General features: G+C 44.1%; 1 protein-coding gene across 3 annotated transcripts in view; it reads left to right on the forward strand.

Annotated features, from left to right (window-relative positions):
• PAFAH1B2 (platelet activating factor acetylhydrolase 1b catalytic subunit 2) overlaps nucleotides 1–8410 on the forward strand; it is a 30832-nt gene extending 22422 nt beyond the window's left edge. For all 3 annotated transcript variants that reach the window (XM_079787442.1, XM_079787441.1, XM_079787443.1), the window contains one exon: nucleotides 1959–8410. In XM_079787442.1, coding sequence (XP_079643568.1) covers nucleotides 1959–2237 — 279 coding nt within the window. In that variant the 3' untranslated portion in view covers nucleotides 2238–8410. The remainder of the gene's footprint in view (nucleotides 1–1958) is intronic.
• Nucleotides 8411–14024: the final 5614 nt, after the last annotated feature.

The raw sequence follows: 14024 nt of genomic DNA on the forward strand, positions 1-14024 counted from the left end.
TAAGCCACGTGGGCGCAGGGGAGCATGTCCCCTGCCACAGGAGAGCCAGGAACCCAGTGCGCCCGAGAGAGCTGTGTTTGTTTTAACATAATATTTTAGCAATTACTAATTACTTTAGGGGGAAAGTCCCATGGCATACCCTGATATTAAGGAAAATATATGCAAATACTTACCTACTTTTCTCATTCTTGCTTGAAAATTTCAGTAGGTATGGTGCCCTGTTCTTGAGGCTTAATCATTTTTTATGGCTTTGACTGCTGTTGTATTACTTGAAAGTCAGAACAAAGTATGTATTTATTGTTCATTGGCCATCCTTCCTGGTTGCTCATTCTAGCAGTCATATATAAACTAGGACAGTGATGGCGAACCTATGACACGCGTGTCAGCACTGACACGCGTAGCCATTTCTGATGACACGCGGCCGCTAAGGCGGCCGCATGCCGAGGATGAAACATTTGCGAAATAATGTTTTTTTCCTCAAAGTGACACACTACCCGAGTTATGCTCAGTTTTTTGGCGAAGTTTGACACACCAAGCTCAAAAGGTTGCCCATCACTGAACTAGGGTTTAGGATGACCTCATCTGTGACTTTTTTTTTTTTTTTTAAGAGAAGAAGGAGGAGGGAGAGAGAAAAGCATCAATGTGAGTGAAACATTGATCTGCCTCCTGCACGCCCTACTGGGGATTGAGCCTGACCGGGAATCGAACCAGCAACCTTTCAGTGTATGGGACGATGCCCATCCGAACCACAACGGCCAGGCTCATCTGTGACATTTTGAGGCGCTTTTAACAAGAATAAAAGAAGATGGATGAGGGTAGCAGAGTCATGATTCTCTTTTGGACCTAACTATACAATCACACAATAAATTGGTAATCAAGGCTCCAAAATTTTGCTGAAAAAAAATGTAAAACAGGCATGAACAAGTACTTACTCTGGGCATAATAAAAATTATCTTTTAATAGAATACCCACAAAAAATCTATTTTTGTGAAATAAGACCTCTTACTGTACTCTGTAGTAAAAATAGATGTCATCATTAGCTATTAACCAACTAAAAGGTTGGGGACGTCTGACTAATTTTATAGTAGACTTGATGGTTTTTAAAGGCCATTTCTAGTTTGAGATGATAAAACTTTGCTCTTATCATATAAGACCAGGCTTTTATTTATTATAGAAGGACAGATACCTGCTTTATCTGAAAATCATATTAGATCATTAACATATAAGTTAAAAACAAATTTAGGACACATCTCTGTTTTAACCTATCAGATATTTTGTGTCTCTGATTCATCAAGACAGCATTTGTTCCAACTCTATTTCTCATGTGCAGTCGTGTAGGTTCCATGTGGCATTAACAAATAGATTATTCTAGTGACGGTGTTGAGAATGGTGTGAAGGAAAGACAACATTGGACATAGACCAGTCAGGAGATTTTACATTAATGGAGGTGTGAATAACTAGCCATAGCAGTGTGTATAATCAGGATGGATTAGAAAAATGTTTAGGATACAAAAGCTGAGTAATTTAGTGATAAATAGATAAGGTATGTGGGTGAGAGACTCGGGGGTGTTGGAATGACCAGTTGATACAAAGAATGTAGAAGGAGCATAGTTTGGGGGAAGTTGGGCATGTGAAGTTGGGAGTGCCGCAGGAGCATTCAGGTTTGCTTCTGTAGCTGATGTTCAGTATGTAGTTCTGAAGCTTTAGGGAGAGGTCTGGGCCAAAGTTTTTAGACTGGGAAGAATAGTGAGCCAAGGAGATGACCCTAAGAATATCAGTGATTCAGGGACAGGAGGAGGAAGAGGAACTCCTGGAGAGACTGAGAAGGGATGGTCAGAGAACTTTTATTTAAACCAAGCTGGTCCAGTGTTTCAGAAATCAAAGGTGTAGCGAGTGCCAAATAAGTAGACATAGCAAGAGACTCTTCTCATCTTATGTTCTTTTCTGCTCTGCCCCAGGGTTTGTTACCTCGAGGTGAGAAGCCCAACCCTTTGAGGCAAAAAAATGCCAAGGTGAACCAGCTCCTCAAGGTTTCCCTGCCAAAGCTTGCCAATGTTCAGCTCCTGGATACAGATGGGGGCTTCGTGCACTCGGACGGTGCCATCTCCTGCCACGACATGTTTGATTTTCTGCATCTCACAGGAGGGGGCTACGCAAAGATCTGCAAACCCCTCCATGAACTGATCATGCAGTTGTTGGAGGAAACACCTGAGGAGAAACAAACCACCATTGCCTGACTGGCTCCCATCAGTGTTCATTGCATCCCCGCTTCCTCAGATCAGTTATGTCACTGGCACTACGGAATCCTTCTCTTTCCTGAGGCACTTTGCGTTGTAGAATGTTCCTGGATGTTCATATCTAGTGTTTGAAAGGGAGGAGGGATTGAAACTGGTCCTGTACATAGGTTTGTTTGACACAGGAGAAAAATTAGTTAAGGAAGATGGTTGTTTAAATTCATTTGAAACCAGAAGGGGACTTTTTAGTTGTATGTGTGACACATTTATTGAACTATCACTGTTTCACCTAGAATGACATCAAGCCTAAGTACTGAACAAAATGAAGATTCTTTTGTTGGCCTTTCTTTCTATGGATTATGTCATATATAATAATGATCAGAATCACACCTACTTGGCTTTAAAACATGTTTTTTTCCAGTTTTTAAGGTTCATAATTTAGCCTTTTGTTTCTATTTTCCTTTATTTGTGTATTCTCAAATGTTTTGACATATAACATCAGATTGGACATACTTGTCATTCAAATATGGGAGATGCTATAGTTACAAGTGGGTTTGTTCCGCTATCTTATCTTTCCCAGGCTTAGCAGTGAAGAATAGGTTTTGCCCCAATTGGGGTATTCTGTGGTGGGTATAATTTTTATGCTGCTGAATATCATGTCTGAATAGACCCATGCATGCATCCTTTGCTCCTTTTTTGGAGGGGTCATTGCTGATGTTACCAGCTTTAACACGTTTTTGACCTAGGAGCTCTTTTGCTGGGCCTGTAAGTCCCCAGCCAGTTACTCATGATATTCTGATGTGACTCATTCTTGTGTGGTGTTCTGCGCTAGAGTCTGTGTAGTGCTATCCAGATCCAGAGTGGTTTGTTAGGTTTGCTTTTCCCTTAGAACCTGTTACAGTTTTGTTTTGTTTTTGGGTTTTTTTTGGTGGGGGGTTGGGAGGATCAGGATCAGACCTCTTCTATTTTTCATTCCATAAGCCCTGGCATTATTTCAAGTTTTTTAGTATCTTAAGGTGTATATTTTATTTTTGTATTGTCTTAGTTTTTAAATTATATCAGTCCAGAAAAGTTTGGCCTTTTCTCATGGGGAAACAAGTGGAACTGTTCTTCAGAATAAATATCCTACGTGATTCCTCCCCCTCCCCCATCTCAGGCTTGTTTAACTTTCAGGATTTCTTCTTAATGTATCTTCTGAGGATTTCTTTCAAGAGAGCTCTTTATTATCTAATGGTCTGAGCTACAAGAACTGCCATTTTAAAACAAGGGGACAGTGGGTGATTTTTGTTCTACCTATGAAATGTATACAAACTGGATCTACAAACAGATATTTTAAACTGGACCAGGTAGATATTGAAGTAGCCCATCCAGATGTGCTCTGCAGTGATTTTGCTTAACCATTCTGGTTCAGTAACTAAGGTGTATGCTTCACGTCTGCTTGCCAGGCAGATAGCAGTGCTTTGGGGGGTGGGGGTGGGGTGCTGATTTGTGCTGAGCCAGGCCTGGTTGAGGGATAGAGCTTGGGCTGATGTGTTCTTTTCTTGTCAAGCCTCTTTCTAGGAATTTTATTGTTTTTGTTTTTTGTCTTTTTAAGAAAAAAATACATACTTTTCTGAATGTATCATGTCTTCATTAACAAAAGAAAGTACACATGGTGTTTACTAAACTTGTTTACTATTTTAAAATTTTATTTTTAGTAACCCAGGTTCTTGAATTTTTCAAGACAGATTTTTTTTTTTCTTAGCTTGGGTAAAATTCTAGGGAGAATAACTAATTAAGCCACAATTTTGTGTGTGAAAAGACAGTTTCCTTTCCAGGTCTTCTGTTTGTCAGAGGGTGGGAGTCTGAGGGTGCTCCAGCAGCAGAGGATTCAGTGTCCCTGTGTGTGCTGGCCTTCAGCTCCTGTGCTCATGTGTACAGACCTGAGATATCACTGCATTTTCTACTTACCGGAGCTATTCAAGCAATAGTATTTGAAACACTAGCCTCGTAAATAAAAGTCTGCCCCATTGCTAATGTGCAGATACTGAGTCCGCTTTCATTTCTTGCCAGCACTGCCTTAGGCAGAAAGTGTTCATCTAGGTGTCCCCAAAAATGAATAATTATAAAGGCAGTGTTTATTAAAATACACTTCATTTTTAAAATTGAGCTATCAGCTGTTAAAGTTTGTATATATTTTTGGGGAACACCCTGTATTTTTCTTTCATCGACATCCCAGTTTGCTACAGTGACAGAACTTAATGCTTAGTCTTTGGCTCTCTCCCTCACTCCCTCTCCCTCTCCCTCTCCTTCCTCCCCCTTCTCCTCCCTCCTATATATAAACTTAATGCACTGTCCAGGTGAAATGTCCTAGTTGTCATTATGATTAAGGGGCCAATTTTGCAGAGGTATTATTCTGTTCCTCTACCAGCAAATTTTACGTCCTTTGCTCACCCATTCCTGCTACATTAAGTAGCAGCTGGTGATGACACTAGAACGATTTCTGCGGTCACATCTGGAATGTGGCAGGTGAAAGATGGACTGCCAGGGGTGATCGTAGACCTGCTGTTTTGCTGCCATAATATCCTAGACTGTCGTGGGCCTTTTTGGACTATATCTTTTGTCAAAAACCTGAACCCACACAAAACATCTGGAGTAGCTTATGCCCTGCTGTTATGAATTCTGTCTCATTGTTAAATTCCAAATTTATTTTTTCAGCCTAGTCACTGTTTACAGTTGTCTGCTAAAGCCTGAAATATTGTCTGTGCTGTGGTGTATGAGCATTGCCAGTTTATATTTATTGCAGTGAAGAAACTGAAAACATTGAAATCGTGGTCATGTCCACGTTCTTAAGTCTGTGTGGGTGCATGTGGGAGAAGTGAGTTGGGGTCTCTTGAAAGGAGGCTTTTTGGAGTGGGGTCTCCCAGCTTCTTGTTGGTGTTCCTGCTTGGGGATCACTGCTGCTAGAGGACTGGACCTCCCCGGCGCAAGTCTGTGATTCTGCTTTGGCAACGTTTCATTGACCAGTGAACTCATTCTGTTGTAGTGCATATTTCAATATAAATGTAAACATTTCACTTAAACTTGCTGTCTTTCTGCCTCCTTTATCATCGTTTGAAGGGAGAAAAGAAGGGGTGGGGTTTTTCCTTCCATCTCACAAGCCAATTGGATACTTAGATTATCCTGCTTCTTTTCTGTGTGAATGCACCAAGCTGACCGTCATTAATCTTCTAAGGGGTGTAGGCTGGTAGGGTGGCATGAGCAGATACAAGGAATCCTAAGTAGATATATGGGAAAATTGTTAAAGAAAATATTTCAGATTGGTTAAGAATATCTGTTAGTTAAAAACAGAATTAACTTTTAAACAATTAATTGGTCTTTTGGCTCTCATTTCAATCTTTAGAATTTATTCACATTTAAATGTCTCAGTTTCCACTGTTTCTCCATTTCTCACACTAATAATCACCAGTTTTCTGTTTTACACTGGAAGATTACACAATGTGACTATGGAGCCCAGGACAGGAAACTTGAACACAGTGCTCATCTACTTCCCTCGCCTCCCCAACCCGAAACGCCGGCCTCACGTGCAGCCTCTTTAGATGTTACAACTAGAACAAGGTTCAGTTGCTCAGCTGACCATCAGGGCCTGTCCTGATGACTAACCACACCCACCCCAGCAGTAAGTACAGAAATCCCTATGTCATATCATGTTCTTAGCTGAATATGTCTGGTTTTTGTAACATTCACCTTTATCACTCTTGAGTGCAGCGAAGCTATTGGTCACAATGGCTTACTCGTAGAAGAGGACGTAATTTGGCGATATTAAACTGAAGTGTTTTTGTTTTTCTGTTTGCCCTCCCCCCATATCTAATCACACCAAGTTCCTCCCACCCCTTGCCTTTGTGAGCTACTTGCAGATTCCCTTAGATCCCAGAGCAGCGGGAAAGCAGCCTGCGTCCTGGGCTTTGTTGACTGTGTCCACACTCTCCCCTGGGAACCTCTTCCGTGGCAGCAGCCGTGTGGTAGGAGGGAACGCCCTCACCACATCTACTTGGGAAAACTGACAAAACCAGCAGGAGAATCCATCTACTTTTTCCCAGCCATGATGGGTAAAATTTTGGTTTTTTAATCCTCACCCAAGGACATGCTGAGAGAGAGAGAGAGAGAGAGAGAGAGAGAGAGAGAGAGAGAAACATTGATGTAATAGGGAAACATCGATCTGTTGCCTTCTGCACACATCCCTCCCAGGGATCAAACCTGCAACCGAGGTATGTGTCCTGATGGGGAATTGGACCAGCAACCTTTTGGTGTACAGGACGATGCTCATCCTATTTCGCCACACTTGCTGGGCTGATGGGTGAAATCTTAATTCAGCTACATATTTTTTCATAGTCACAAAGCAAAGATCTTAAATGTTTCACTAAACAGTCTTTTTTGTTTTTTAATATTTTTAATTTTTTTCCTTAGGAAGGGAGAGGGAGAAACATTAATATGAAAGAGAAACTGATCACTTGCCTCCCCTACACAACCTTAACAGGCTGAAGCAGTGACCTTTCAGTGCATAGGACGGGGCAACACTCCACCAACTGAGCCATACTGGCCAGGGCAATAGTCCTTTTTTTGGCATGGTTTTATGTTATACCTCTTGCATTTTGCTTACTTGCTGGCTTATTTTAGTTTAGCTCAGCACTTCAAAATACAGGTTGGGGCAAAAGTAGATTTATAGGTGTTCATATGGAAAATAATACAATCCTATATAATAAAAGGCTAATATGCAAATTGTCCCCTCGACTGGAAGTTCAACCGGAAGTTTGACCAGGGGGCAGGGTCAGCTGGCCAACTGCCCGTGGCCCCTCCCCCCAGCTGGCCCAGCTAATTGGGGTGAGCTGGCTAGACCCTACCCGCGCACGAATTTGTGCATCAGGCCTCTATATATAAAAGGCTAAGCCAGTGATGGCGAACCTATGACACGCGTGTCAGCACTGACACGCATAGCCATTTCTGTTGACACGCGGCTGCATGCCGAGGATGAAACATTTGCTGCTCCTGAGGATGAAACATTTGCGACTAGAGTCTTGGAGTTAGTTTTCTCCTCAAAGTGACACACTACCCGAGTTATGCTCAGTTTTTTGGCGAAGTTTGACACACCAAGCTCAAAAGGTTGCCCATCACTGGGTTAAGCGATCGTCCAACCGGTAGCTATGACACGCAATGACCACCAGAGGGTAGATGCTCAACGTAGGGGTTGCTGAGCTGCAGTGACTTGGTAGCACCAATTCTCTAGTGACACACCCTGGAACCAGAGAGGAGGGAGCCTGATTCCGGGGTGCGTCACCTGAGAACTGCCTTCTCCAAATCCGGGACCCCTCAGGGGATGTCGGAGAGCCAGTTTTGGCCTAATCCCCACAGGCCAGGTCAAGGAACCCCACCTGCCAGAGGGACCCCGCTCACTCCACAGATGCTCTTCGAGCCGCAGTACTGGCAGCTGGCTGGGGAAGGACCCCAGGGCATGTCTGGCCTGTCTTGCCCAGTCACAGCCCCTGCCGGGGATTAATTTCCTTTCAATGTGCACGAATCCGTGCACCGGGGCACTAGTGATCAATAAAAGTACAAGAGTAAACTTTCATGAACTCATTATTGTAAACTTACTTTTGTCCTACCCTGTATGTGTCAAAAAACACTATATAGAAATATATTTTACACACTGATCAAGCTTCAACAGCACACCTGTAAAGAAATCATGACTCAGTATATTGCAGCATGCTCACTGATAACCACTGATAGCCCAAGATATTAAATATAATGTCCTCTCCATGTCCTGGCCCTCTTCAGTTCATATCTTCACACCCCTTACTTTGAACTTTCTTGCCAATAGTATTGAACTTTGAGTATGCCTTTGTCCCAGAGATCCCCCCCTTAGATGTGAGGGCGATCTGGCTGCGACATCTGTCACCCCATTGATCGCCAGGGTTGATTCGGCTGATCTGGCTGGCTAGGCGGGTGTCCCCCTCCTCCCTCACCGATCCATGTGCGTCCCTCCCGAAGCTGCGCGCTCAGTCGAAGAGGACGACCTTCCCCCCAGAGGAGAGGACCGGTCTTCGGTCAAGGGTATACGAGTAGCTGCGCTCCCCTGCTAGAACCTCCAAACAAGCTCTCAAGGTCCAGAGATCCCCGCCCCCCGTCTGGAATATGCTCCACCTACTCATCTTTTAAGAATTCCTCAGGGAGCCGAAACCGGTTTGGCTCAGTGGATAGAGCATTGGTCTGCGGACTGAAAGGTCCCAGGTTCGATTCCGGTCAAGGGCATGTACATTGGTAGGGGGTGTGCAGGAGGCAGCTGGTTGATGTTTCTCTCTCATAGATGTTTCTAGCTCTCTATCCCTCTCCCTTCCTCTCTGTTAAAAAATCAATAAAATATGTATATATAAAGAATTCCTCAGGGACACCTCCTAGAGTGTTTTCTGATTTCTCTTTCCAGCACTGATCTGTACTAGTAGGTCTCTCATCTCTGAGTTCCCATAATACCTTGTGTAAATTTTTTTTTACTATGCTTTTATTGATTTTAGAGAGAGGAAGGGAGAGGGATAGAGAGGTAGAAATGTCGATGGGCTGCTTCCTGCACACCCCTACTGGGGATTGAGCCCACATCTGGGCACATGCCCTGACTAGGAATCAATCCAGGTTCATGGGCCGACACTCAACCACTGACCCACACCGGCCGGGCCTTGTGTAAATCTTTTATCATGGAACTTATCACTCTGTATTATATGCTTACCTATTTATACTGCTAGATAATGAATTCCGTAAGAACAGAGAATGGCCCACCAGGGTGGCTCAGTGGTTTAGCATCAACCCATGACCTAGGACAGTGGTCGGCAAACTCATTAGTCAACAGCCAAATATCAACAGTACAGCGATTGAAATTTCTTTTGAGAGCCAAATTTTTTAAAATTAAACTATATAGGTAGATACCTTGTTATTAACTTAATTAGGGTACTCCTAAGCTGGCCTTTGCTAAAAACTCAAGGGGCCAAAGAGCCGCATGTGGCTCGCGAGCCGCAGTTTGCTGACCACTGACCTAGGAGGTTAAGGTTTGATTCCTGGTCAGGGCACATGCCTGGGTTTTTGGCTCAGGCAGCCGATCGAGGATTCTCTCTCATTATTGATGTTTCCGTCACTTTCTCCCTCTCCCTTCCTCTATCTGAAATAATAAAAACTTTTTTTAAAGGAACAGAATGTGTTTTTTTGTTTTTTTTGTGTTTTTTTTTTTTAATATTTTTATTGATTTTTTACAGAGAGGAAGGGAGAGGGATAGAGAGCTAGAAACATCGATGAGAGAGATACATCGACCAGCTGCCTCCTGCACACCCCCTACCGGGGATGTGCCCACAACCAATGTACATGCCCCTGACCGGAATCGAACCCGGGACCCTTGAGTCCATAGACCCACGCTCTATCCACTGAGCCAAACCGGTTTCGGCTCAGAATGTGTTTTAAGCATCTTTGTGTTCCCAGCACCTAGCCTAGTAATTAGTACAAACTAGGCATTGAATAAATGAAGGAATTAATAGGGGATTGTTTTGTTCATGCTCTTCTAGCCAGTAACTGTCAGAATTGAAACTAGAATACAGATTTTGACTACAGTTCCTGCTTTTCCAAAGGTACATGCTTCTTCTTGTGAGAAACAATGAACGTTTTTGCTAGTGATAAATAAGGGCAAACAAAACTCACTTGAGAATAACAGAAAGGTGCAGTACAGACCTATTACAAACATTTTTGAGACATTTTCTGGAATTTTTTGAGTATCACCAGACGGAATTAATACAGATAGTTTTATAGGAAAAGTGAAGCTCGAAGAAAAAGCTTGGCTGGTTCAGAGGAACAAAGGTATTGTGAATAAGAAAATAACTTTGGGGAAGACTCTGAGGACCAGTGAAACACACAAGAAGCTATGGGATGTGGCCTGTATCTGAGCGTGAAGAGAGGGGACTCTTTATTATGAAGAACAACTTTGAATAAACTAGGTAGCTGCACATGATTTTTATTTTTATTTTTTGTTAACCCTCACCTGAGGCTATTTTTCCATTGATTTTTAGAGAGAGGGGAAGGGAGAAGGAGAGCCACATCAATGTGAGAGAAACATATAGATTGTTTGCCTCCTGCACTTGCCCTGACCAGGGTCTGGATCAAGCCTGCAACTGAGGTATGTGCCCTTTGGCCAGAATCAAACTCTAGATCCTTCATTCCCGGGGCCGACATTCTATCCACTCAGCCAAGCGGCTGGGGCTCCACATGATCTCCAGGTACAACCAGAGAGGAGGAGTATCTAACAGGCTCTCGGCTGCACCTTCTGATTCCTAGCTGGAGACCCATGCTTGCTTGAAACAGGAGGATGGCTGGCTCATTGTTATCAGTGATCTTTGGAGACACAGATTGAGTTGATCAATTATTTATCAGCTTGTTTTCAGCAACCTGATGAGCAGCCTCATTTTCTGGAAAGCTCTGATGTTGGTTCCATCACATGGCCACAGGGAAGCAGACGAGGGCCTGCATCTATGTCCTGGTCAGATGGGAAAGCCCGGTTTAGGAGATGGAAAGTGGCTAATGTCCCTGGCAGAAAGTCCTGCCCATTTAGTCAAAACTGCTCTCTCTTGATTCATCTCCTAGACAGTCGTTCAGGATGATGAATGCCACTAAGTCCAGCTCTGCGATGTGGCATTCAGGACAGTGGAGATGAGACATGGCTCCTGAAGGCTCAGAAAGTTTGATTTGCCCGGCTGATGTGGCTCAGTGGTTGAGCATCGACCCAGGAACAGAGAGATCACGGTTTGATTCCAGGTCAGGGCACATGCCTGGGTTGCGGCTCCATCCCCAGGGAGGGGCATGCAGGAGGCAGCCATTCGATTATGTTTCTCTCATGGATGTTTATCTCTCTCTAAAAAATAATAAACTAAAATAAATTTTTAATAAAAAGTTTGGTTTGCCTAAGATGTGCAATGCAGGGCTTTAAACCTACACCTTTCTGATGAAGTCCTTACTTTTTCCGTAATACCATGAAGCTGTGTGACATGTTTGAGACCTTATCCCCAGAAAGACAGTTCACTGTCTCTTCAGCTGATTCCCAATCTATATGCATCCAGTGTTCACAGCTCCTGAAGGGAAGATACAAGGGCAGCCTGGGAAAAGTGAACTTGCAGGACGGGAAGGAGTGCTGTCCTCGCTGCCAGGGCTGCCTGTGCCCAGGGTATTTTTATTTGCGCTCCAAGTAGATAAACGGAGCCCTTTTTATGGCCACAATGAAAACAGGGAACTTCAAGTCCATTTTTTCCCAGAGGGGTTGGTTTTCTCTGGGTTAAAGTTAACCATTACTTAATTTTAAAGTGCGGTTTGATTCTGCCCCTGACCCACAAGCGTAGCCACTCCCTAACCCCCAGGTTCCTAAATGACTGATGGGATGCAGCTAACCCTTTACTGTGATTCTTACTGTGCCTGCTCTTCCTGCCGCCTTCAGGTCGTTTAACAGTACCCCCGACCCAGGGGAAGCTTTTCTTCCTGTCCTCTTGCTCCAGCCTTGAAACCCTGTGGCTGAGGATGGAGCCAGACCCATGCAAAGCTGGGAACCTTGTCAGCTGCCTGCTGAATGGTCCCATTCCCTAGGTCCTTTTTCTACTCTGGCTGGGAAGGATGGCCCACAGGGAATAGAAGAAAGTTGCCTGAGCCTTGTGACCCACCCTGCCCCCTTCACCAGGGCTGGCATTGGGCTTTTTACATAATGTGGGAGAATGCAGTAGCTTGGACCTGCACAGAGGGCCAAGGAGCTTCCTGAGGCCTTGCCTTCCCTTTGAGGCGGAGCACTGCCCTTTTATGTTGACGCTACAGGCAACAAAAAGGCTCTCTCTCCACTCAGGGCTGCCAGACCTCAGAAAGGGCCTATTCACAACTGGGTTGCTGGCTGTTCCCTGCGTGGGGGGTGGGAGAGCCAGGCTGAAGAAAGGCCTACCCCTTGAAAACAGGAAGAAAATCCGGGGTTGCTGCCCTCCTATCTGAATACTCATGGTGCTGAGGGTTCAAAGGTTAGGACGTTGAGATTTTGCAAAAGGGAAGCATCCCCTCTGGATTTATTTGAATAGACTTCTCCCAAGACACTGCCAGGAGAAAGGGGACAAACAGAAATACTGGTAGTTCACGATCGTTTGGCCCCAAAGCAGTGGTTCTCAGAATTCACTGTACATAGCAAACTTCCGGAGTGCTAGCTAAAAATACAGTTGCATGGGCTCCGCCCCCAGAAACGGATTCAATAACTGTAAGTAGTGTCTGGATTTGCAGTATAAACAGGCCTGGGCACATTTTGTTAGAAAAGCCTGAGATAGACTTGGAATGCTTCTCCCCAGGTTCCCCACCCCCAGCCTGGGCTTATTCAATGTGGTCACAGCACCAACCATCCTATAGCAGAGACTCTATGTTCTCACAGCTCCCAGGAAAGTTCCAGGCACATCATAAACAAGTTAGGTTACATCAGGCTAAGTGGTGTGCGTCTTTCTTAAGAGTTCCAGGTTTACAGCGAGATGAGGGGCACAGTGAAGGAGAGAGTGGAGTCCAGTTGGGATATGGAAGTCTTTTTTTTTTTAATATATTTTATTGATTTTTTACAGAAAGGAAGGGAGAGGGATAGAGAGCTAGAAACATCGATGAGAGAGAAACATCAACCAGCTGCCTTCTGCACACCCCCCACCGGGGATGTGCCCGCACCAATGTACATGCCCCTGACCGGAATCGAACCTGGGACCCTTCAGTCCGCAGACCAACGCTCTATCCACTGAGCCAAACCAGTTTCGGCGAGATATGGAAGTCTTACACTGACTCTCCAAACTGGGCTGCTGGCTGCATGGAAGGCTCCTTATGACGCCTCTTGTTACTCAGTGCCCTCCAATTCAGGTCTGCCTAGATGTGCTGGAAAGGGTGCTGGACCAAGCCTCAGGAGACGGGGCTAGTGGGCGACTCACGAGCTGTCCTTTTCTAGGCTTTACCCTACTTACCTGTCAAATGCAGGGTTGGCCCAGGCGTCTGCAAAGGTTCTTCGGTCTGACTTTCTAAGGTTCTTCAGCCCCTGCAGCTTGCTTCTGGGTAGGGCCAGTGCTAATTCTCCCACTTCATATGTTTAAAGGAAAATAAATGTACAGTGGCCACCTCTGAAGTTGTCAGACACCCTGATGAAGCCACCTGGGCCAGTGGTTTGTCAGAGTTCTCTCCTTCAAGATTCCAACAGCCTCACCCTTGCCCCCACCTTACTAGCTGGGCATTGTTCCAATGAGGACTATTTTACCTGATGACCAATATTTCTGCACTGAATATTGAATGGACTCCTACAATGTGCCAGTTACTGTTCTAATTTTTCTTTGGGAGGGGTACTTTTCTGTTCAAAGATAATCTTGCTAAATTTTATGCATTTTTTTCAACGTTTTTCTATGCCCATGTATTTTGGAACCATACAGTTTATATAGTATATTGTGAATTATCTACTTACATGTCAGTCTTACACATCATTTTCAATGGCTTCATGATAATAGTGCATTTAACCACTCCCGCATTATGGACATTTAAGGTGTTTCTTTTATGCTTTATATTTATATTATAAATAACACTATGATAAGGGTAGCTGCCTACACATTTTTATCTGTATTTCCTTACTATAGAATCCCAGAAATGGAATTGCTGGGTCAAAGAGTATAAAGCTCTTTAAGCTTCTTGAAACACAAGCCAAAATATTTTGTAGAAAAGTTTTCACCAGTTTACACTGAAAGTCACTATCTT

Source organism: Cnephaeus nilssonii (genome assembly GCF_951640355.1).
Source record: "Cnephaeus nilssonii genome assembly, chromosome: 13".
Lineage (NCBI taxonomy): Eukaryota > Metazoa > Chordata > Mammalia > Chiroptera > Vespertilionidae > Cnephaeus > Cnephaeus nilssonii.